The 26950-nt window shown below is 39.6% G+C and overlaps 1 protein-coding gene across 1 annotated transcript; it reads right to left on the bottom strand.

The window, feature by feature from the left end:
• Positions 1-9117: 9117 nt before the first annotated feature.
• Positions 9118-11347, bottom strand: LOC143875725 (putative N-acetyltransferase HLS1). Its single transcript, XM_077377328.1, has 3 exons — positions 10926-11347; positions 10633-10820; positions 9118-10237 (listed from the first exon to the last, which is right to left on the bottom strand). Exons 1-3 carry the CDS (start codon positions 11097-11099, stop codon positions 9379-9381), a joined length of 1221 nt encoding a protein of 406 aa, XP_077233443.1. The 5' UTR covers positions 11100-11347; the 3' UTR covers positions 9118-9378.
• Between the last annotated feature and the right edge of the window lie 15603 nt (positions 11348-26950).

The raw sequence follows: 26950 nt of genomic DNA, 5'->3' as shown, positions 1-26950 counted from the left end.
AGGGAGTGCTATGCCATGGCACTCAAAAAGCAAAGATGCATCGGAATCCTTGACGATTGAACCACTTGATCTGAGAGACGAAGCATAGGTGACTGAACCCGCCGAAGGCCTCAGAAAATAATATCAGTAGTAGACCAACCGGCGTGAAACTGACTTTGTAAATATATACTGAATGTGAATGACAGAAGCTTTTTTGCAAATCTCCTCGTACAACACGGAAACCCAGTTTGCTAAAATTAGGGTACTTGCTGCTTGGAAACCCAGTTCACTAAAACTAGGGTACTCGATATTTGGTTCGCCACGGCTCGTCTCCGCAAAGACCGGGAGCGCACTCCTGGTCCGAAACAAGCCCGGATGCAAAAGCCAACGCCACTCGGAAACCCAGTTCGCTAAAACTAGGGTACTCGCTGCTCGGAAACCCAGTTCGCTAAAACTAGGGTACTCGCTGCTTGGTTCGCCCCGGCTCGTCTCCACAAAGACCGGGAGTGCACTCATAGTCAGGAACGGGCCCGGGCAGAAAACCAAACCCTTGCAAAAACCCAAGTTCAATAAAACTTGGTCATCCTAAGCCGTTCAGAACATCTCCAGCCAGACTGGATATAACGCGTGTGTAAAACTTAACCTGAAGAAGGTTCATCGTCCCTCAAGCCGACCAGGATATAGTGCAATGCGCTACAGGACAAAATTCAGGTCATCTCAAGCCGACCAGGATATAGCGCAATGCGCTACAGGACAAAACTCTGGTCATCTAAAGCCGACCAGGACCCGGCGTGATTCTCTACAAGACAAAATTCAATTTTATCTTTCAGCAGATTGCGCTATATTCAGGTCATCTCAAGCCGACCAGGATATAGTGCAATGCGCTACAGGACAAAATTCAGGTCATCTCAAGCCGACCATGATATAGTGCAACGCGTTACAGGATAAAATTCAGGTCATCTCAAGCCGACCAGGATATAGCGCAATGCGCTACAGGACAAAACTCTGGTCATCTGAAGCCGACCAAGACTCGACGTGATTCGCTATAGGACAAAATTTTTGGACTGATTTTCCAAGCCGGACAGACGGCTTGGCCGCACTGAATATGACGCGTCCGCTAGATGAAAAAAATCAGATTTTCCAGGCCGGACTGACGGCTTGGCCGCACTGATTTTCTAGGCCGGACAGACGGCTTGGCTGCATTGAATTTGACGCGTCCGCTAGATGACAAAAATCAGATTTTCTGGGCCGGACTGATGGCTTGGCCGCACTGATTTTCCAGGCCGGACTGACGGCTTGGCCGCACTGATTTTTCAGGCCGGACTGACCGCTTGGCCGCACTGATTTTCCATGCCGGACAGACGGCTTGGCCGCACTGAATATGACGCGTCTGCTAGATGACAAAAATCAGATTTTCTGGGCCGGACTGACGGCTTGGCCGCACTGATTTTCCAGGCCGGACAGACGGCTTGGCCGCACTGATTTTCTGGCCGGACAGACAAAATTTCCGGACTGATTTCCAGGCCGGACAGGCAGATTTTCCGGATTGATTTCCAGGCCGGACAGACAGATTTCCCGGACTGATTTTCTTGCCGAACTGACAAAATTTCCGGACTGATTTTCTGGTCGGACTGATTCCCAGGCCGGACAAACGGCTTCGCCGGACAGACGCCCCCCCGATCAGGAATGTAACTCACCACACTTCCCCAAATCACTACAATGACTTGGAGAACTGGGGTGCAACTGATGGGGTATAAAAACAGCAGCCAATCAACTGTCGACACGTGGCCCCAGGATGGCCCACCACAAATCCCACGTCAGCACAGGGGTAATTCGGTAATTGTCGGAAAGTAGGTGAACTCGAGCCTATGACAGGCCAACACCTGTCCTGGGCTCGAACCTATGACAGGCCGACACCTGTCCTGGGATAGGAAATCCCTCTATAAAAGGGCTTTCAAAGCTCAAACCAATGGTAATATCTTCTCACCCACCACTCTTTAAACTAGCTCTGCACTCTTGCTCATACTGACTTGAGTGTCGAAGGGCCTGTCCGGAGTAACACTCCGGGTTGGTCTTCTGACCTCATTTGCTCCTTGCGCAGGACTCACCTCCTTATCTCCTTCACTTCGGCTCCTCGGGTCCTCCAGCTCAGCTCTGACGTCACTGCCGTACCTGTTACCGATTTTAGGTCTAACAGCAGCTATCAGACGTACCATGAATATATCTACAAAATAAATTCACCTATGGCTCAAACAATACCTAATGATGGCTAAGGATTGGTAATAGGTAATGGGATCAGGTTGATCAGATGGTAGGGGCAACCGGGTATGGAAGAAGTTAGCTAAATGGATAGAAAGAAAGTCGGAGAAAGATTAAAGAGTAAATGGGGATAAGAAAAGGATAGGGAGGAGGGTTCAAGGAGGAGTGGCGTTCTGGCCTCATGCCTTGGTTGTCCTACTACATGCAGGTGATATGTAAGGAGAGAGAGAGAGAGAGAGAGAGAGAGAGAGAGAGAGACTCACAGTTGTGAGCTAGGAGTCGGAAAAAGAGGGGAATACAAAGGTAGAGATGGGGGAGAAAAGTAGTGATTGTGAATGGGCTCATAGAGATGAGTTGGGAGTGCGATAAAGCGTGGAGGAAGAGGGGAAGAAGGAGAGAAAAAAGGGGCCATTGCGCACCACCTGAGAGAGAGAGGAGAGAGAAGAGAGGGAGAAGAAGGAAATTAAGGAGAGAGGACGATGGGGTGGCGCCAAAAAAGAGAAGGGGAGGAGGGAGGAGGGAGGAGGGGGGGAGGGGGGTCTTCTCAACAATTTCATATAGGGATATGGGTTTAGTATGGTGAGTTGTGGGATTTAAATAGTGGACTATAGACGTACCAATATGATTATACTGTGAATTTATGGGCCTTAAGTAGCGGGCCATGAGAAAGGACCAATAAGATATATGAAGGGTTTTGGGCTTGGGTTTAGGGCATTAGATGGTGGGCAATTGGTAGAATGAGTAATTAAGGTAGCAAGCCATAGGATTGATATGTGCATCCCTGACATCTAGGACTGTTGAGTTGGGTGTCTTGAATGAAACCTGTTGGGTCCGAAATATAGTGTGTGACCTGGATAAGGCCCGTTTATTGCCCGGTTGGGTGTCTTGAATTAAACCTGTTGGGTCCGAAATAAGGTGTATGACCTGGATAAGGCCCGTTTATTGCCCGGCTCGTTTTATGTGTTTTCGGCCCGATAAGAATAAGTTATGGTCCGCTTTATATAAAGGGGCTTTTAGAGCTTATTTCGTGGTCTCATCTTTCTAAGAGGGTTGAGAGCTTGAAAGGGGAAAAAAGTGGCGTGCTGGGGTTTCTTGGGGGTTGTTGGTGAAAGACAGTAATCATCTCTTTTAATCTCTTGATCTTGTAGTGTATTTTCCCGTTGCCACTGCCTTGACGTAGGCTTTGCCAAACCATGTAAATCTTTGGGTCTTTTGTGCGATTGCTTGTGTTTGCTCTTTAGTTTTGCTTTGCCATTGAAATCGAAGATTGCTTTACAAAGGGGTTTTCCATAACAAGACTAATCAATTAAATTAAAACATGATCCAAGTAATATAAAAACAAAGCATATCCACAAAAAAATATGGTCCTAATGCTAGATCACACCATTTTTCCAATTAAATTTGGCTTGGAAGTTTGGCGAATAAAGAAAATCAAGTAAGAATGGTTGGGTTTTAAAATGAGAGATATCATTGTGTAAAGACTCAAAAGAAATTACGATATCATTATAGTTAAAGACTAAATGAAGTTGCATTAGCCCATTGGAAGGAGCTCCACAACTTTGTTATAATCTGTAAAATGTGATTAATTCTCTAGTAAAAGATTATCATTAGGATTAGGGGAGGGAGGAAGGAAGAAGAGAGAGATGAAGATAGAAAATGAAATGGTTGTTTTTGAGTAGTTTTTAATGTTACAAAATGACCCCTAGACATAATTAATAGAAATATATGAACAGTATTTTCCTACATGATGGTCCATCAGATTTCATGGCTATGTCTGTCACACGATTCAAAGTAAACTTGAACCATAGGATGTGGATCCAATGGACACATTTTGAATCCAATTGTTGGGCCCAAATCTTCGGGTTGTAGGGCGTAGGGAGTAGGCGAGTCAGTCTAGTCCTTGAGTAGAGCTAGTCCCGTGAGTAGAGCTAGTGAAAGTCGGAAACACGTTCAGCTCCCACACACATTCGGATCCTTTGGATCCATAAGGCAGTCCGAGTCCATTGACACCTGGGTTTAATCCCTAGAGATGGGAAAGAGGAGTTTTTATGGGGTGTAAGCCCTCATAGTCCCTTGTTTTTCAAAAAGTACTATACGGACCACACTATAGGATGATCCAAACCGTCCATTTGATGGGCCACAACATAAATAAGTTTTGCCCAAAATATCATTTCTATAAGATGATCCCAACCCTCCAATCTATCGAGGAACTGCAAATTATGGAAACCACTACAGATCGGAGGTTTTTTATAGGATGATCCCAACCCTCCAATCTCGGGAAAGAGAAGAGGGTTTTCCATCCCATTCATCAAGTTGACCATACTATGGACGGTGGGGATCCAACGATGACAGCACGAAATATTTCACATGTTATGATTGATAAATTTAGGAGATTTTCACTAAACTTGGATTTCTTAGATTCTTTACAAAGAGCCCTAATGTGTGTTTATATAAAACACCCATAGGGATAAACATAGAAAGAGATCATTATAAGAAGGGAAATAGATAAACCTAATCTAACCCAACTACTCAATATAGCCCAATCAAATCAAATCCGTGGAGATCTGATCTTAATACGATGTTATTCTCTAACAATGATATCTCTAAATCGTTGTTGGATATTACTTTTAGTCTGGTGAAATCTCAGCCGCACACTTGTCATGTACGAGCAGAGGAGAAGCTAAATCTGTCATTTTCAGGGGCCAGTATTTGCACTGGACACCCCCTGTCCATCTTTCACGTCAATGTTGGTGTCCAAAACCCATTAAAATCTCTGCCCTTACGTGTCCCTGACACGTCACCACCTACGCTATCTCCTTTTGTCTGAAAATTCAGCCTTTTTTTCCAGATTAAAAGAACCATACATTTAAAAAAAATAAAAACATAAAAAAAATTCAGATAAGACAAAAAATACCCATTCAAACCCTCACATCAACCCACAAAAAGCACAAGCTAAAAGAAACAAAGAGGAAAGATCGTTTTCCTTCTAAGAAAAGTGGTTACCAAAAAATAATAATAATAAATGCTCCGAAAGAACGCTTTTATGAATTCCACAGTTCTAAAAAAACGATATTCCAAATTTCTCATTTCTCAAATCTCAAAGCAGCTACAAAACAAACCCCATAACCGACAAACGTTGCTACAACCGCCGCCTCACTTATTTAAGAGAAAGGTCAAAAGTGGTAAATCTGGTAAACTACCTTAGTTGCCCAGCTTTTAAAGAAAGCTTCTCTCTGTAATAAATTTTGAAGAGGAATGATAGAGTGAAGGGCGCTCTTGCAAAAACCAGCTTCAAAGGCGCCCCTATTTGTTGATTTTCTGCAAAGTGCACTTATGGTGGTGCCGAAAAAAGTGGATGGCGCCTTAAAAATTGGAAACCGTGTTGACTTTGTAGAAATCAACAAATAGGGGCACTCTTGAAGCTGTTTTTTGCAAGGGCGCCCATCATTCTATCATTCTTCAAATTTGAGATAGAAAGGTTGAATATTATTTTCTGGGATTTGCTAGGGATTCAAGTAGGCATTTCGCGCATGGGCTGTTGCATGTGAGAGCAACCACCTCAGATGAATTAAATGAATAAGACAAAATCTGGGCCTCTGTGGCTATTCGATCTCACATGCAACAGCCCAGCTGTGAAATGCCTTATGCAATGGTCCCTAACAAATTCCTTTCTAAAAAACCCACAAAAAAACCTTGGGGCCATTTGGATATGAGGATTTTAGAATCAAGCTTTTAGTTTGAAAACAGTGTAAAAGAGGGTTCATGATCAAGCTGGTGCATGCTGTCCCGACAACATTTCTTAGATTTTAAGTAAGAAATCCAGGTTTTAGATATCTCTCCCCCATCGTGAGTTTTCTAAAACCTAGAAACATGGGACGATCTCCTACTCTCTTGCTGTCGGAAAGAAGGGCGAGAAATTAGAAAACGACCGCTGGTCTCTTTCTTCTCTTGTCTCCCATCTACAATCTTGAGGAAATCCAAGATTCTAAAATCCGCATATCCAAACGGCCCTGAAAGTTTCTTTGACACATGGGATTTGTTAGGCAATTTCGGGTAAAGCCATTTTGCAGCACACTTTTGCAAGAGAGAAAAGCCAAGAACCACCTAATCCCATACCTAGGTAGGCCCCAGTCAGGATCGTGACAAACAGCCACCCACCTCGCAAGAATGAGTGAATGAACAAGACAAAATCTGTTAAGAAGTGAGCTCCTGTGGTCGTTCTCTCCTCCAAAAGTGAGAGATAACACCAATATCGATCCTTATTTGGTACCTTATTGAATAGAAATAAGGAATGGCACTCTTTTTGCAAAATGGCTTTCCGTGAAATCGCCGAGGAAAACCCTTTAGGCTCTACTTGGTTGCAGCTGGTAACTACCTTGTAGAGTAGTGGTGCAAGTAGTCAACAGCTAGGAGTACAAGCCTTGAAGTCTCCTCGTAGTATTTACCTCATAGAATAGTTGTAAGCATGATTGGGCATGGTGTTTCTTTCCTCTAGACAACAACCCATTCACTTAATCACGAGGAGGGGAGTGTGTCTCTCCACCAAGGATAGTATGCATCTCCTTGTAGAGTAGTATGTATGTTTAAGCGGAGTGTGTCTAGTAGTCGGACTATTTTCCATCGAATGATAGGTCAAAAATGTTTCCTTGAATTAGTTTTTTTCCCTCTAGAGGCCGTTTGGATACGCGGATTTTAGGATCTTGGATGTCCTCAAAATTGTAATTGGAAGACGAGAGAAGAAGGGGACCAGCCATCGTTTCTGTTTTCTCACGCTTCTTTCTATCAGGAAGAGAGCAAGAGATCATCCCATGTTTCCAGATTTTAGAAATCTCAGCATATGGGATAGATTTCTAAAACCTGGATTTCTTACGTAAAATCCAAGATTCTAAAGAGAAGTGAAGCAGTCAGTCTGATTCTTTCCCCGTCTCCCAACTACGATTTTGAGGAAATCAAGATTCTAAAATCCGTGTATTCAAACGCGCACTTAGTGTGCTATTTTCTAAAATATTTCGTTGGATGAAATTTGAATCTCCAAACGACAACAAGAACACTCTTAGCATAGTGTAATTCTCCCTCCATGGTACTGGTATTTCCTTTAGAATAGTGCATGTATCGTTAAAGTTGGTGTCTCTATCTCATCTAGATGAGAAGTTAGTGTGTCTCCTTCCTCGGTACTGTATGCAATCCATTTAGAGATATTGTGTGTCTAGCATCTAAACGACAACACTAACACTTTCAAGGTCGTGTATTCTATTGTTTGGGTAATTAGCATCTCCTTACAGGATAGAGTACTTACACTTTGTACATTGCTACAAAAAAAAGAGTTCATACATGTAACCTACACAATATTTTACCTAAAAAATATTTTGTTACACAAGAAAACCCAGGTGACTCTGGGTTTTCCCACTCCTGTCTCCTTCCTATGTTCTACATATCCCTCCGTTGTACATGCATCCAAATAGACCCTAAAGGTTCACCACATTGGGAGAGCATTACTCAACAAATTTGGAGTTCAAACCATAGTTGCCGGAAACTCTTTGGGCGGGTGGGAAACCCGTTTCCCCTAAAATGCGTTTCTCGCGGTTGGGAAACTCGTTTCCCTTAAAATGAGGGAAATACGTTTCAGAAATATTTTCAAAATATGATACAAAATTGGAGAAATATTTCTAAAACACATGGGAAACATATGGAAAACTTATGTAAATAATGTGTAAGCGCGTGATAAACGTATGCAACACTCGTAGAAAACGCATATGAAACGTGTAAGAAACATATGTGGAACTTATGAAAATCATTTTGGAAAAAACACATCATTTCTTAATACATTTTTTATACCATTTTCTATTGTTTCACGTTTCTCGTTTCCCCTATTTTTTTTCATGCGTTTCCTGTTTCCGTTTCACGTTCCGTTTCCCGTTTCCGTTTTCCACCCTAGTAACTATGGTTCAAACACCTTGTTCTACAAATTAAAAATATTTTATAACATTCAATAACCTTTAACATACAAGAGGTTCTCTTTTTACATTTCAAATTTCCCTTCATTTGCTTTAAAGAAGGTTCATCCACAACATTTGGAGTAGACTCTATAGTTTCCCAATCATTTGCCCCCTTTAATGTCTATTCTATGGAGGACTCTTCGATTTCTCTCTTGAGTACGTCCTTCTGTTTTATAATTACATTAATTTTATATGACCTCTAATACCAAAATTAGAGGAGGTCCCCTTAAAAAGTAAATGTAGTGGGTAACACACTACCCTGATGAAAAGACACCATATCTTAAACAAAGAATATTGGCAGTATATACAATGGACATGTTGGCGGGATTGAATTCCCGGATCGAATCAGAGTTCACGCCGCCCGCCCTGAACAAATAGGAGGCGTGGGCAACAGGTCGCACATAAGCCGCCGGGTCGCACGACAGAAGAACACCCAACATAAAGATGCACACTCCTTCATCTTCAAGTTTTGTGCTGAAATGATATGGTTATGGCTTATTTAGAAGGATATCACAAGTTGAATGTGTACATAAGACTTAAATTGTGGTGGTTCAACATACCTTTTCATGGGAATTTATCTGATTTGTATTTTTCACAGAGTACAGCTCCTCCCATTTCCTAGGATGATCCAAACTGTTCATTTGATGGGCCATGTGCATCCCTTTTCAAATCAGATGGTCAGGATCGACCCATGGAGCCCATCAAATAAATGGTTTGGATCATAGTAAGAAGTGGGGCCACTTTACTTTCTGAAAAAAAATAGTGGAGTTCATGTGCACACATCATATAAAGCCACCTTTTCAATGACACTTCCAAATTTGCTATCTAAATTGAGTTGTTGAAATAAAAAAGAAGGCTGCTGATATCTGCACTGCCAAGTATTTATAATTGCAGTAATTCACCTTGTATTTTACTATTTAACGAGATGCCAATGATTATCACAATTCACAATTTCAGAAAGAAACCAAGAGGTGAGTTCGTGCAGATATCGAAACATGGTTGTGCCAATACCAAAAGCTATCTGTTTCTCCTCTTCTGAAACTGTTACAAAACCCCCCTCAGACAAAAAAAAACATCAAAAAGAGAAGAAAAGAAAAGAAAAAGAAAATTCTTTTCATTTTTCCATTTTGTCTGTGACTCCATTTCAGAACTCTCTGGGGTCCACAAAAACAGAAAGACCAGGTGGAGACTTGGTCCAATCACCAACTGCCCCGTCACTGTAATCCTCACCGAGCCTCTTCACGCACCAAATATCCTCAGCGCACGATAGCCTTTTCCAGTGTGGAATTCCTAACCTAAGCGGCTCACAACTCGCCACCTCAGTAGCCAACACACCACACCCACTTTCCTTAGCCGAGTTATGAGCGAGTCCACACAGTGCCCGAGTCAATCTCACAGAGTCCGGCCCTTCACCTCCCAACCCATATAAAAAATGCAACCCAAAAGGCCGAAACACCTCCGGAACAGACGGTATTCGGAGCCATGGGAAGGCTTTATCAACGAGTCGACTCGTTCTCGCCAACCCCTTTTTCAACCGAGACCCACCTCGGACCTCTAATCTAAACACCTCTTTACTGTTCCAAATGCTGAGAATCGCCCATGACTCGGGTGACTCGGCTAGGAATCGTTCTGAGCCGGGCCAGGTTTGGTAAGTGTCTGTTGGTATTGCTACGAAAGTGCCGAGATTGAGTTTGTTGTTTAGAATGGAATCAATGTCTCGTGGGAAGAACTCAACAGTGGAGAATCGTCTACGGTAGAGTGACTCTGCATCGTGAGGGGTGATTTTGAAGATGGTGACTCGGCTAGGTAACTTGACTCGGTGGGCAAAAATGGGTTGAACCAAGATAGAGGGGTTACGGAACTTAACATAGCCACATTTTTCAGTGAAGAGTTTAATAGAAGCTTCATTGTCTTTATCAGTTGCCATGTAAGAGTATTCTGCCCCGTTCTCTTGAAACCACGTTTCGATTGCCGAAACGAGTTTCAACCCAATCCCCATTCGTCTGAAAAAGAAGAAGAAGTGAGTAGTTATGTAGATAGAAAAAAAAGGCTGTTTTCTATGAAAAGTCTTTAACGGGTTTCTGTTATTTTTATCATATTTAATACGTAGGATTTGCTATGGACCACACCTTAGGATGATCCAATATAGTCTGAGCCCGAATAGTCCAATATTTGTACGGCCCCACACCATAGGATGATCCAAACCGTCCATTTGATGGGCCACAATGTAAATAGGGTTGTGCCCCAAAAAAACTATTTCCATAGGTTGCAGTTCCTATATAGATTGGAGCCTTGGAGGGTTGAGATCATCCTATGGAAATGAATTACTCTGTGAAAAATATAGGACTGTAGGGCCACATAGCATATAATAAAATCTAAAAAACTCAAATACACATACCGGTGAGAAGGAGATACACGGAGGCCTAGAGTATATGCGAGCTTAGTGTAAACCGGGACGTGAAGAACAGTAACGTTAGAATCTGAGGTTTTTTTCCCGTTTCTAGAGACTTTCTTGCCGCATGTTACGGTCTTAATACATCCTCTGATTAAACCCACGATTTCTTTTTCAACACCAATCTCTGCTACCTGAGTAAAAAGTGGTAAAACAGAGTCAAGGATTTGGAAAAAAACAAAGACTAAAGTGGAGAAAAGAAGGAAAAAGAAAAACCCAGATAAGGAAAAGACACATACCAACATGAGAAAAGCTGGAGAATGGCGAATCCTGCAAATGGGATCACCCATCAAATCTGTGAAGAGAGACATTTCTCCACTTGGACCCACTTCACACTTTCTTTCTACCATTTCCACACCCACACAATCCCTCTCTTTATCAAACTCTCTCACCACAATCACTTCTTTTCCCATCTCTCTCCTTTAAAAACCTCTCTTCTTTCTCAATAAAACTCAAAGTATGAGTATAAAGAGAAGTATTTAGAAAGACAAATCTCTTCAGCTTTTTTCTATCTATGTTTCTCTCTATTTATAACTGATGATAGAACACTCAATCTTCGTCTTTTTCTTCTTTTCTTTTGGGCTTCCTCACTAGTGAGTAGATTATCATTGGAGCTTTATTAGCTTTAAATACACCTATCTCTCTTTCTCTCTCTCTCCCTGTTACATATCTTTCTGTTGCTGGTTCTTATTTCTCTCTCTAGAATCGTTTATTTATTAATTGATTTTGCCTCTCTAGCAATTATAATCATCACGAAAAAGGATGAATGTGGCCAAATGGCGGCTTTGGCTGCGCAGTCTTGCTCTTCATTAATCATTTATTTCTACGAAAGGGAGCTTTCCCATCATCACCCTATTGTACTCATTACTGCCCCCATACATACATACATACATACATACATACCTCTACTTCTCTCTCTAAAATACATGCCATGATGGTCTTTCATATGCATGGGCATGTGTTTTCTCCTCTTCGTTTTCTAGCAGTTTTATTTCGTTAATCTGATCATTAGTCCCTTAATTAATGAGATTAGGAACATTTAATTGTGGCCAAAAAACCGTTTCCACAATGATTTTGAAAGGGTGGGGATGAAGGTACTATTTCTTTAGCTCGCGAGAAATTGAAGCCCCCTTTAGCTCGCGAGAAATTGGTATGTGCGAGTTTGTGTGTGAAAATGACCGAGAAAAGTTGGCACTTAGTAGCACTAATGAAAAGAGAAAGAAATGGCAATAAGTCTTTCATTCCATGATAACATATTTGTGGAAGGAGAGATAGAGAGAGGTTTGAGGGCCTGTTTTATTTCCTCATTAACAAACAACCTAAAGGACACAATGAACCTTTTTATGTTATATCTTGGTAGTAGAAAATCTAGTGTAATCAACTTCCTTCTTAGTTTATATGTAAATATTGTATGTATCTAGGGAAATGATTTCAACACAACCATGTTTTGATACCAGACGCTCATGTTTCTTGTCTTTTAGTATTTAAAGAGCGGTAAAAGGGGGGGATTTTATCCGTTTAAGGGAGGCAAAATATCATTTCCCAATCGTTAAAATAAATGGAAACAAAGTAAATGAGAAAGCTTATGTTCTGACGAGCATAAGACCCTAGACTATTTATAATCTTATAAATGTAAGGACAGTGATAATCGACCCCCATGTGTCTTAAATCGACCCCGTATAGGGCACGTGCATAAGACCCTAGACTATTTATAATCTTATAAATGTAAGGACAGTGATAATCGACCCCCATGTATCTTAAATCGACCCCGTATAGGGCAGTGCTTAGAGAGAGATAGAGACAGAGAGAGACATGGGAGTCAATTTAAGATATCAGGGGGTCGATTTATCACTTGCCCTAAATGTAAATATCATTATGTATTAAATAATTCATATAATATAAGTAAGTTATTTAAAACCTTGTATTTTAAAATTTTCTATAAATATTAAATTCCTTACATTAGCCGCCGCCTGCAACTAGAGTTTGGGACAAAGGCTTAGTTGAGTTGAGTTGAGTATTAAATTCCTTACATAACAAATAATAAAATAGGAAAATTGGGTGGACCCGAGGGAATTTCAACCGTATAAATGTGAAGTTCCTTTCAACTATCAAAAACATTTTAAATGTAAATTTCTTTATCCCTATTAGATATATTATACACGTAAATTTCTCTATGGTTCGACATACTAAGTAGATGTTATAGATCTTTTAAACAACCTTATATTTTTAAGGTCTAGTTCAATTTTCCCCTCATAAAAAATGGGAAATGGTACTCTTTTACTTAGGACAGCTCCCTCTTGTATAAAAGAGTAATCATAAATACACTAGAGTGGGCCGTCCCAAGTAAAAAAAGGGGGGGGCGAATATATCACTTCCCTGAAGTCTATAAGCACATGTCAATCGTATAAATAGTTTTAATGCATAGGATGTGTTATTTTCTTGCATATATAAAATAATATCATGACAAAACACGAGTTGTCATGCACAAACCGTCATAATATTTCGAATGTTGCCAACTTACCCTTACGTATGGATCAATACCGGAAGGGTGTGGCTCTTTGGCGTAAAGTCATGGGTTTGCTCCCCAGTGACGAGCGTTCGAATCCCCCCTTGCTTACCCGATGCGCGTGGTTTCCGGGTGATTGCGCACATCCGTAGGGAAATAGTCCTACCCCGAAGGGGGTGGGGACAACCTTCGTTACCAAAAAAAAAAAAAAAACTACATGTATTGATTAATTAAATTTTTGTATATGTAGCTACATTTTATCTATTACCATCGAGGTTCTCGTACATGTATATTTTTCGTTACAAATATTTATGTATTTGCTACACAAATCTATTAATTAATACAGTATCTCTTGCATATTTTTCATTACAAATTCTAACGATTGCATTGCAAATACGTTTAGGGATCTTATAGGTAATTGAATTGGTCAGTTGTCCGGTCTGTGTCCGAATCGCCCTCTGTTTGCCGAATTATGGTGATTACAAGTTTATTAAGCTTATGTATATGTAGCTACATTTGTATCTATTAAGTACTATACGGCATCTTTGATTACATCACCAAATTAAACTTAAGATGAGATTACACATTAACTTATGTATAGATATATTAAACGCAATTATGAGTCCAGTAATCAGTTTAGACTCAAAATTGATTCTCAAAATCCAAAACAAATATGACCTTAATTAGAGTGTTTACTCAGGTGATTACAAGTAACTACAAAATGCAAGAAAATTACGTTGATTCATGCATAGCGGACTGATTAATGATCGCAGATCTAGAAGTTCTGAAGCATCGACCAATTCAATCTACCCCCTTTTCAACTTTGAGATAGATGGTGCACTCTTCCAATTCCAAAATTCTGTTCCACTTGACTTAATTGGAAAACTCACCATGAAGGTGATCACTGTACGCATGGCACACTCTGGTTGTAGAGAACTGGTCACTTTTCACATACAACAATCATAACATAGACCTATGCTTGGTGAATTCATAGGAGAAACTCTAATTTTCGAACTAGAACATTAGACTACCAAAACTAGTAACCAAGTGCGAGAAAATATTAACTATCGCCAACATGCCATATTACGTAGAGGGTATCAGTTTTGCACTACATATGAAATGATGGGGAAAAACCAAGAAAAAAAAATAACAAGGACACAATAAATAGGGGAAAAGCTTAAGAATAAAACTATATAAATTATAAAAAAATTATATTGATTTTTCTTCTTTCTCTTGTTCTCCTTCTATTTGGATTAGATTCTAGCATTGATGTCCTTGGCGAAAATCAATGGCCATGATCTATTTGGATGTGGCATATATAGATTATGAAATAATATAAGTTATTTGATAAATAAATAAATAAAAAACTCTTGTGAACCATCAACGAGTCTGTGATCCAGCAAGTCAATTAGGTCAAATATACGATGTTGATAGTTTGTTTTCCTTCTTTGAAACGAACAGATCTAGCGTTAGCATCCATGCTTTCAGTCTCGATCTCATCCACATTTGAAATTGAATCAGATCTATTTAGTGATCGGTCGATCTCCTCTTTAGTTCGATGCTGCAATCAAACAAGTGTAGCAAACGAATGGAGTGGTAAACGAGAGCGACTATGGTTAGTGAGTGGAGTACGTTAGTTAGGTTGGTATAGTGTACGGAGCCGGGGCCGCGGGACCAAACTCACAAGGGACCGAAACAAACAAGAGTTGTCAATTCTGTTTAAGCATGGTCTAGACAGAAATATGAGTAAGGGATATGTTTACATGGGGGGAATGTGTTAGGCACCCCTCATGCCCGGGTAAACCCGGTCTCTGGACTTGACTTGGAGGGTATAAGAAATTAATTGCCGCCGAATGCGCGAAAAATGCCCCAGGAGGCATTCAATTGAATGTATGATTGGTTTATTTTTCACATTTTTAGTGAAAAACTTCAAGAAAATAGACGGCCATTTAGAGATGGAGCGGCACTAGACTAGTTCTACTTAAGCCATTCCGTATCCGGCGGATACGGATGAAGGAATAGGCGTGATGAGGAGCATGATTCCTATCCTCAATCTTCTATATTAGTCTCCTCCCGGTCTTTGCTTGCGCTCAAAAATAATTTTTTTCTTCTATATTAGGATTTGATGTGGGTCGGGTCAACCGGACACCTCAACCTGAACCCGACCCGACTCGGGCTCAACTTCCTCAACCCGACCCTGACCCGACTCAAACACAACTCAATCCGTGATTTTTTCAGGTTGAACCCGACGGGTTCAGGTTAAAACCGATTCGAGTTGCATCCCTAGAATAAGGATCAGTACTCAAAACTGACCCATCACGACTTGTCCATTGAGATTTAACTTTGCTCATTGAGGCACTGATCAATAGTGACCCATTTTATTTTATGTAGACTCGCTCGTTGAGGCCCTGAGTCACATCTAGCCCATTAAGAACCTTCGCTACTCATTTGCAAGCTATAATTCTTTTGGAAACCAACACCAATGGACATACGGTGAGAAGCATTACTGAGCATTAGGGGTGTAAACGAGCCGAGCCGAGCCGAGCTTGGCCAGGCTCGGCTCGGCTCGTTAAGCTCACAAGTGAGGCTCGCAAGGCTTACCGAGCTCGGGTTATATTATGTTCACACCCCTCATCTTCCTTGGACAGCCCTACTAGTGTAATTTGACTACTTTTTTTACACTATGGGGGGTGGTCCTAGTAACAAATGGGGTTCCAAAAATGAAGTGACATATTTTGCCCCCCCTTTTCACTCCATGGACAACCCTTTTAATGTATATATTAATATATAATATATATATTTAAATATATTAAATTCTTAACGAGCCTTAACGAGCCGAGCCGAGCCTGGCCTAACTCGGGCTCGGCTCGTTAAGGATTCGAGCCGAGCTCGAGCGAGCTTCCGAGCCCGAGCCAAAATTGACACCCTTACTCAGCATCAGCGAACCTTCATCATCACCTTGGACAGCGTGCAAATTATGCTAATTGTCTTGGGATCATTTTTATTATAATCAAATACATGCAGATTTTCAAAATTGAACGTTTAAGGGGGCAGATTGGATATGGTAAGATCTGATCGTTGGATCAAAATTGAGGTAAGTACCTGTATTAGCTTGATATTATTTCTTTCCTTATCTTAAATCATTTTCATTATTATCCTTTGATTGATCTATTTAAACACTCATTAGGTTCATCATAATTCATTCTAAAATCAGTAAAACTCAATTATTTTATCAGAAAGGGGGCGGGTGAAAATGGAAAGGGGGCGGGTGAAAATGGTGGAGATGAAAAATTAGGACTTCTGCTGTGGCTTTTTCCATACTATTAAGTTTTTGCCAACAGTCTTTAAAAACCACATGTATGTTATATGTATATATATATTTTTCTGTTGGACATTTACCGATGGTCATAAACAACTGCCCGTATAAGTTGTCAGAGCGGCTTTGTTCGTTAATGGTGAAATCTAATAAAATCGATTTCCGGGCGATAATAAATTCGCACTCCTGTTGGATAATACGCACCCCTGTAAAGGAGGGAGACGTTAACTCTTTTTAATGTCAATTCATGTTAAAGGGGTGCGAATTATCCTGCATGGGGTGCGAATTTATCATTGCCCTTCTATTATATCGCCATATTCTAGAGATGAGAATTTCTTAATTGGCAAAATTACATTTACATCCCCTCTAGTTTCTGACACATCCCCTTCTACCCTTATAGTTTAAAACGTGATCACTACACCCCCTGTAGTTTCAATTTGTATAAGGCAGGCTCCCTCAGTTGACAGTTCTTCCACAAATTGAAGAGTTAGGATGATCCGTTGGAGCTGATTTTTTGGGCACACCCTAACAGTCTCAGGGCCCAGATAGGGTGTGCCCATAATTAGAGCGGGTGTAAATGTAATTTTCCCTTCTTAATTTCAATGCATACCAGTTAAACTCAGATAGGGTGTGCCCATAATTAGAGCGGGTGTAAATGTAATTTTCCCTTCTTAATTTCAATGCATACCAGTTAAACTCAGCAGTAGAAATTTACAATGCCTCAATTCAAAAAAAAAGAAATTTACAATGCCCATATCATACACCATAGATCCGTACGATGTCGTACATACATGTCAAACTCTACATTTGACACTTGGAATGTCCTTCTAGTTAGCCCTCCACCTTTAAATCCACAAGGACCAGAAATTTATTTTGATGGGAAAATATTAGCCGTTGGATCAACGCTAGGTAAGAAGGAAGAACGATAATATGGTGGTCCAAACGTGATTCATCGGATCATTTTTGGAGTAAAAAACATCGCTTCTACTATTTGGAAATTTGAAAAGATATACGTTGGAAGCTGAAACTCGATATCACTTTTTATCTTCTTTTTTGGGAAAGGTGGGTAACAGTAACGGTCAATAAATGTAAGGGAGTGTGAGTATCAATTTCTGAAATAAAACCCATAATTAGCTCAAACCTACATTGCTTTCTGTCACAATCTCACGGTTGAGGGCTCGAGATTACCCTTAAATACCAAAAAAGTTGGGTAGTTATTAATTAATTAATTTTTTTTTAATCATTTTATCTATGATTATCATTAGGGCAGTGATAAATCCACTCCCCAAATGGATAAATCGACTCCCATCACATGGGGAGTCGATTTATCACTCCTCTTATCATTAACCTATGGCAGTAAATAGGGGATGGTGACTACAGGATTATACCTAATTACCTATCATTTCTCTATCTTCTGACTGCTATTATGGGAATTATATGCCTCCTGTAGGCTGAGTGTACTTGTTTATTTTCAAGGACTTTGATGAGGATCTCATTTATTTTCATATCAATTTTATTTTGGAAATGACATTTCCACCCCTCTGTGTGCATTTCTTTCTCCCTTTTTCACATGTAATATTAGTTTATCTAGAAGTAGGAGAGGCTCGATGAGGATTATTTGGTGGGAGAAGGTGAGAGAATTGAAAGGGCATGAGTGAGTGAGGAGAGGGTTAAAAGTGCAAGAACATGGAAAAGAAAAGCTCTACTCAAAATAGAGATTTAATTTTTCCTATTTTTCAGCCAATTATCACCATCTCCTCACTCCTGCCCTCTCAAATTCTCACCCTGTCCCGCTCAATCCTGCCCTCTCAAATTCTCACCCTGTCCCGCTCTTTCTTCTCCTCTCACCACTTGACAGCTTAATATTTCGTGAAAAAAAATTCATGGTTGCCGAACATGGCCTTAAAAGCACATGATGATGATCTCATCAATGACGATGTTGAAAATTATCATGACGATGAAGAGGATCATTGATCGCACTCACCCATCTCATTATTATTGGCTCGACATCGTCCGCATTTGCTTCTTATGTTACAAAATTCATGTTTACTAATTAAAAAAAACCGATCGTGAGTATCACCTAGAGAGTTCAATCTCTAGTTTAAAACAAAATAATTTTGAATTGACCACTAATCTTAAAACAAATTATTTTTGAATGATCTCCTTGTAACAAATCAGTTTGAATGGACTTCTCAGCTCTCGAAGGAAGAATCGAATTCGAGGAAGTATGATTGAGCAATGTGAATAGGACCACCATGTTGTTTGAATGATTTTGTAATTAGTAAGGACAAGACATCATCAATGACATCATCCTTGTATTGACAAAAAAAAAATAAAAAATGCCAATCAAAACCCAATAATCTTCCTTACTCTAAAGACAAAAGGAAAAAAAAAACAGACCCACAAAGATCACATAACATGGGTCTTCTTACATTTTGTTTACAATACTGAAGAAAAAAAAGAGAAGAGGAGAAGAAAAGGAACAAGTAGAGACAAAAGGCAGGACAATTGCCTCGATATGTCAACTAGAAAGATCGATCATGTTCCCCCCATCAACTAAATCTAGCTGGCTGTCCGTACATGCCCTTCTACCTCGTTTATTTTATGCGGCCAGGGCGCAGAGCACAACCAACAATGTAGGGCCGGTGAGAAACCAAAGGCCTCTACATCAGGCAATGTTTCTCCAAAACATCACATGGAGGGAGGCTTGACTCCCTAAAATGCTCTGAAGGACATAGTGAGACTAACTTAGGAGGAGCCAAACTACCTCTAAATTCCTCGAATTGTAGGAAACCAAACATGGGGATGTAAAAAAAATGGGCAACTAGGCAAAACATGTCTGCAATAATCTTGGAAATTTGTCCTATCTTAGCAAAGGAGAGAGAAATGACAAGGTTGTTAGTGTAGTTTTATAAAAATTAACAAATGTGAGATCATGAAAAGAGTGGGGGTTGTCAAGTTGACCCAAAAAAAGCCTTAGAGAAATGAGTGGGTGGTGTGGCTCGAGGAATGATAGAGATTAGTTAAAGAGCTTAATTACTACTCATATGTGTCTTCTTATTTTAGTTTTTTCTTCTCTTCTGTTTTTGGCTTTTCACACTTTAGCAAGACATAGGTTTCAATGACTTGGACATGTACCCACTTGAGTTTGTCATCGAGACCTTCAATTGACTTAGGTATGAAAAATGGGTATTAAAGTAGAAGGAAAGACAAGAAGATAGAAGTCCTTTTAGGTTTATTGAGGTTTACACCCTGACTAGACTACAACGACCCCTTAACCATAACTATTCGTTGGCATTAATTTTTACAAATTTTCAAAGAAATAAACCTATCTTAGCTGTGTCATTAGTTGATCATTGACAAGGGCTCTCCGCCCTAAATATAGAACTAAACAAATATAAAAGGGAAATGACATATTCGCCCCTTTCTTTACTCGGGAGAGCGGCCTCTAGTGTAAAGGAGTAGACATAAAAACACTATATGGGGCTGCCCCAAGTAAAAAAAAGGGGCGAATATAATTAAAGGTTGTCCTTAAAAAAAATGAGCAGCGAGGGCTACCCATTGGATGATCCACGCCATTCAAATGCATCTATCAATTCTTTAATTTTGCAATTTTTTAGTGCCTCTACAGATGCAGTTGAGTGATGTAGATCACATGGGTCACATCTCACATGCTGATGGGTTTTTTCAAGGGCGGCCTTGAGTTTAGCATTCCTTGAGTCTCCCTTTCTTTCGACCTAGTAAAATGGGTGTAAAAGTAAACAAATTTTTGCACCTATTTTACGTAGAATTGTAGAAAGAAACAGACCCTAAAAACATAAAGAAAGACGCGATCTTTAGTATTTTGCAGAGGACCGGTAATTTTCAAAATGTACTGTACGGCCCACTCCATAGGATGATCCAAGCCTTTCATTGGCTGGACCGCAATGTAAATAGGTTGTGCCCCGAAAATCATTTTCATAGAACGATCCTAACTCTCCGATCTATAGAGGGAATGCACATTATGAAAATCTCTACAGATTGGAGGGTTAGGATCATGCTATGGAAATAATTTCCAACAAATAAACAGTTTGGATCATCCTATGGAGTGGACTTTACAGTACTTTTTTGAAAAATACTTGACTATAGTCTATAGGGGTGTCGATGGACCCGGATGATCCATCGATTTAACAGGATCTAGACACATTACGAGGTTTCATGGACACATTTCAGAACCCTATGATGTGATCCGAAATAATTACCCATCGGATTCAGACAACTGGCAAATAAATCCGAGACAGGTTTAGTTGACGAAAATACCCTTTGTCGTTTGAGGAAATGGCGAAGATGCTCTACACATTTTGTCTGGTGTTGGAGTACAGCTGAGGATTTGCAGAGAAAGAGAGGGGACAGAGCAGAGATTTAGTTGCAGGTGTAGATATTCTGTACTTTGAAGATAGACAGATTTGTGGGGCCCAAGTCTCTCCTGTCATTAGATCTCTTTATTTCGTATTTTGGTTTTAGGTTTGTCGGTCACCAGTGTGGGCCCCACTTTCTTCCTTAGTCCTTGCCCACCTTGGGCCCACTTCTTTGCAGCTAACCATGCCTACCCCCCATTGATTTGTCCCATATATTATTCCCTCATGCATGACTCAATTAAAAAACGTCTCTCCAGTATTCTCTTTTGGGAAAATTCTTTAAAAAAATGTGATTTTTATCTTAAAATCTCAAAAAATGGTGAAGTTGGCTAATTTCTCAAAAATGGGTGAAACGCATCCCAAGGATTGTTTTAGGACGAAAATGCCCTTATGTTGCCTTTCCCTCTAAGAAAGTAAGCAACAAATCCCAATGCATTTCACCTAACATTTTGACTTTTTGACCTTCTTCTTCCCCACGCCGAAATCAAACTCCATTGGGTAGGAAATGTTGTAAAAATTCATTCAAAATTCCATTGCAGAGAGGTGAAAGTCCCCTCTCTTAAAATCTTAAAATCAAGATTTTATTGGACTTCTTTATTTTTCTTTGGCTATGAAACCTAAGCATCTCTTCTAGGTCCATTGTGATACATTTGCATAGTTTGAACATGTTCCTTACAATGCTATGGTGTATTTTCATCATCTTCTATATTTGTTAGGAATTTGTTATGGTTTTGTTAGGCATTTGTTATTGTCATCATTCTCTTTACAATGCTATGGTGTATTGTCATAATCTCCCTATTGCCCTTTATGTTTCTATTTAGAGTAAACCTGGATGAAAATCATATCTATACAATTACAACCACTATTTTAATGTGTAAATGCAATATTTTGTCATCGGAACCACTGTTGATATGTGGGAACCAATATTTAAATACTCAGAAGCACCAATTATACCTAGGAACCACTATTTACCACTGTGTAGTGGTTCCGAGCTGTAAGTAGCGGTTCCAAGGTATAAATAGTGGTTCCAGAGGAAAAATATTGCTTCACACAATCTAATTGTACTTCATTGGGTGTCAATGTTGCTATGAATTTAGGAACAATGGGTTAAATAGTTGTCTAAAGACTCAGTTCTTATGGTGGTTCATAGTTTAGATGGCCTAATACTTGTACCGAGAGTTTAAATTGTGATTACAAAAAGTTAAGTACTCAAAAACACTATAAAAAGTGAGAATGAGTTTATTTATAGGGTTTTAAACACTAAGAACCACTAATTATACCTAGGAACCATTATTTACCAGTATGTAGTGGTTCCAAGGTATAAATAGTGATTCCAGAGTAGAAATATTGCTAGTACTTCATTGTGTGTCAATGTTGCAATGAATTTAGGAACAATGAGTTAAATAGTTGTCTAAAGACTCAGATTTTATGGTGGTTCATAGTTTAGATGGCCTAATACTTGTACCGAGAGTTTAAATTGTGATTACAAAAAGTTATGCACTCAAAAGCACTATAAAAAGTGAGAATGAGTTTATTTATAGGGTTTTAAACACTCAGAACCACTAATTATACCTAGGAACCACTAATTATACCTAAGAACTACTATTTACCAGTATGTAGTGGTTCCAAGGTATAAATAGTGGTTCCAGAGTAGAAATATTGCTTCACACAATCTAATAGTACTTAATTAAGTGTCAATGTTGCAATGAATTTATGAACAACGTGTTAAATAGTTTTCTAAATACTTGGACGTTATGGTGGTTCATAGTTTAGATGGCCTAATACTTGTGAGAATGACTGTATTTATAGGATTTTAAACACTTAAAAGCACTAATTATACCTAGGAACCACTAATTATACTTGGAACCACTAATTATACCTAGGAACCACTATTTACCATTATGTAGTGGTTCCAAGGTATAAATAGTGGTTTCAGAGTAGAAATATTGCTTCACACAATCTAATAGTGCTTCATTGGGTGTCAATGTTGCAAAGAATTTATGAACACTGTATGACAGAATGGTGGAAAGGTCGACCTTTTCACATGTTTTACACCTATCTGATGGAATGGTGGAAAGGTCGACCTGTAATTGGTCTTCCTACCTGTTTGGTCAAATGGTGAAAAGGTCGACCTATAGGTCGACCTATCAAGGCAAATTTCCACCTGTTTGTACATATGCTATAAACGTCGACCTGCAGGTCGACCTATTATGGCAAATTCGCACTGTTTGCGAAGAATGTAAAAAGGTCGACCTTCAGGTGTGACCCGTACAATACTATTTGCATTGTATTTCATTAGATCACCCTGTAAAAATTATTTTTAAGGCACAACCTATTTGCATTGTGGCTTATCTAATGGACGGTTTGGATCATCCTATGGTGTGACCCGTACAATACTTTTTTGAAAAATGCTGGAATATATGGGTTTACACCATATAAAAACTCTTTCTCATGAAGAAACAATATAGGTCTTCCCTACCACTAAGTCAAAAGCCAAAAGTATTTATGTAATTGAACACAATTTGTAGAAGGACAGTGGGAAAATTCACCTCATATTTTTCAAAATGGACTATACAACCACATCATAGGATGATCCAAACCGCCCAATTGATGGGCCACAACATAAATAGGTTCTGCCCCAAAATTTATTTCCATAGATGATCCCAACCGTCCAATCTATAGAAGTTTCCATAATCTATGTCCCTCTTTAGATCGGATGGTTAGAATCATCCTATGGAAATGATTTTTGGGGCACAACCTATTTATGTTGTGGCCCATCAATTGGGCGTTTTGGATCATCCTATGGTATGGGCTGTATAGTCTATTTTGAAAAATAAGGGTTGAATTCATCCTAGAAGGGGGCTGTACAATGGAGTTTTACCAAAAGCAAGACTTTCAACACTTAGCATGGGGAAGAAGAATCTAAAAAAAAGGTGAACAGGGTTTGTGAAATGCATTGTGATCCGTTTCTAAAAAAGGTGGAGGGAAAAGCAACTCAAGGGCATTTTCGTCCTAAAACAATCCTTGGGATGCGTTTCACCCATTTTTGAGAAATTAGCCAACTTCACCCTTTTTTGAGATTTTATGATAAAAATCACATTTTTTTGAGAATTTTTCCTTTTTTTTTCCTTCAAAAAGTGCAGTGGGGGCTACTTCATAGGATGATCCAAACCATTCATTTGTTTGGCCTGAACATAAATAGGTTGTACTCCATAGATCATCTTCATATGATGATCCTAACCCTCCAATCTATAGATCTTTCTACAATGTGCAGTCCATCTACAAATCGGAGGGTTAGGATCATAATATGGAGATGATCTATGGGGTACAACTTATTTATTTATGTTGTTGCCCAACAAATGAATGGTTTCGATCATTGTGAGAAGCGGGCTCCCCATTGTACTATTAGGAAAATACTGGACTACACGTGCACCCACCATATAAAATCCTTAAAAAAAAAATCAACAGAAAAAAAGGTCCAAAAAGACAAGAAAAATTCAAAGAAAACATAAAAAAGGGAAAAAACCACAAAAAGGATTTAAAACAACATGGTAGTGTGAATAAGTCTTAATACTCATTTTCCCTTGATTCATTAAGAATTTTATCATTAAGAATTTTATCGACAAGTTGTTTAATAGAAAAGAAAATTAGAAATATTGAATGTGCACGACAACTTAAGCCATGTTTAGAAACCTCGGAAAAACATTTGATAGAATATTTGTGGGGCTAGTTGTGAGAGATAGGTGGGAGAGAGGGAAACTTGAGAAGGTGGGAGTGACGGGGAGTGTGAAAGGTCCCTTTTTTCTTTTCTTTTTTGGAAAATTTATGATTTTTTTAGGGAAATGAAATATCCGCCCCTTTTGATCATCAGGAACACCCCTGTCAGTGTTTGTGGCAATCAGGGGCAGATGGAACTAGACTTAAACAAATCGAGGCGGAATTGAAACTCCATTCTACGGCAATTTCTAAATTGCAAGAATCCGCCTCTCATCATTCGGAAGAGCTCACGAAGTTGCAGGATGCTTTGCACGACTAGAGGCTTCGACTACAAGTCAGTTTACAGAAATTTTACGATGCTTGGGAGCGATAACCATTCCTAATGTGCCTGCGGGTTCGGAAATGGAAGGTAATACTGTTGATCGGATCGTTGTTCCGCGAATCTCAACCCCTCCTTCAGGTACTTTCCAACCCCGTTATGCAAAGATCGATTTTCCTAAATTTGCAGGTGATGATCCAAAGGGTTGGGTTCATCGTTGTGATAAATTTTTTGGGGTTAATGGAATTGATACGGATCAGAGGGTGGCACTCGCCTCGATTCACTTAGAAGGAAAAGCTGTTCAATGGCTTCAATGGTTTGAGCACACTCATGGAGTTATTTCTTGGCCGGTCTTAAAAAATGCTATTTGTCAGCGTTTTAGACCAAGAGTGAGCGAAGATCCCGTTGTGGCAGTCTGGGACGGTTGCAGCATATCGAGAGCGTTTTGAAAATTTTTCCAGTAAAACTGAAGATCTTCGTGATCAATTTTTTATAAGTGCATTCCTTGCGGGACTTAAAGATGAAATTCGACCAGGTGTACAAAAGCTCAAGCCTACAACTCTTGATCAAGCTATTGAGTTGGCCGGGTTAGAGGAGGAATCAATTGATGCTATTAACCGTCGTCCGCGACCCCCTCCTAAACCTGCTCTATTGCCTTCACCGCTAGGTTCGAAACCTCAAATTGATGGTAAGAATGGCCTTCCTCCCATCAAACACCTCACCGAAAAACAAATGATGGAACGCCGAGAAAAAGGCCTATGCTACAACTGTGATGAGAAGTTTGTACTGGGACACCGTTGTAAGCGACCCCAACTGTTTCTATTAGAAGGTTGTGATAACGACGAGGTTGAGGCAGAAATGGAAGATACTGATCTTTCTCCTGAAGAAGTTCCACCTGCGGATTTACAGATATCTGTGTTCGCACTCACAGGCTCGTCGTCATTCCCAACTATGCGTATTAAGGGGTTTGTAAAAAAAATGCTGATTATGATCCTTGTAGATTCCTGGAGCACACATAACTTCCTGGACCCACGAATGGCGAAACGATCCGGTTCTGTCACGCAGAAAACAAATCCCTTGCCGGTGACTACTGTGGATGGTACTCGACTTTTTAGTACAGGGATTTGTCGTGAATTTCAGTGGACGATGCGTGGAAATAATTTTTATGTTGAGGCGTGTTTATTGCCATTAGGCGGCTATGACATGGTTCTAGGGGTACAATGGTTGACAATGTTAGGCCCAATAATGTGGGATTTTGCAAATTTACGTATGGAGTTTTCTCGTGGTGGCACGAAATTTGTTTTACGGGGTTCCACTTCGGGTGATGTTCAAACAATGGACTCTCAACATATGAGCCAAGGAATTCTAGCACAATCATGCTCCCTACAGGCAGCAAATATCACTACGAATCTTATCCAGCACATGATGACACTAGCGTGACTTTCAGCAAAAATTGTAAAATTTTAGACCTTGAGGACAAGGTTATTTTGAAGGAGAAGGCTATATTAGTTTTTATTTATTTGGAAGGTGATATGTTACGAATTTTTTTAGTAGGGAAAGTAGCGTGAGAGAGATTTTAGAGAATAAAAGAATGTTTGTAACTTTCTTTTGAGGATTATCAATGAAAAAATAGTATTCTTCTTCCCCTATTCTTCTGTTGTTTTTGAGGATATCTCCCCGGACGTGAGATTAATTAAGTCTCCTCTTCCAAGCGCCGTAATAAACAGCCCCTCTTTAGTCATTGATACACTGACAAGGGGTGTTCCTGGTGATAAAAAGGGGCGGATATATCATTTCCCTCTTTTTATCGTAATTTTTTCCCTTTTTTTTTATCGTAATTTATGATCAAATTCATTTGTTTTAACTGGTAGAGATTTAATTGGAAAGAAAAGAAAGCTATGATCAAGACGATCATCGGAAAATATAGGATGTTGATTATGATCACGATCGATGATGTTGATTATGAACACAATATCCTAGATTTATACGGGGAAAAATATTAAGACTTG

This window comes from Tasmannia lanceolata, unplaced genomic scaffold, assembly GCF_043159265.1.
Source record: "Tasmannia lanceolata isolate RefF3 unplaced genomic scaffold, GAP_Taslan_0.1 ptg000004l, whole genome shotgun sequence".
Classification (NCBI taxonomy): domain Eukaryota; kingdom Viridiplantae; phylum Streptophyta; class Magnoliopsida; order Canellales; family Winteraceae; genus Tasmannia; species Tasmannia lanceolata.
The sequence above is the reverse complement of the archived record's forward strand: the minus strand, read 5'-3'. Positions and strand labels throughout refer to the sequence as shown.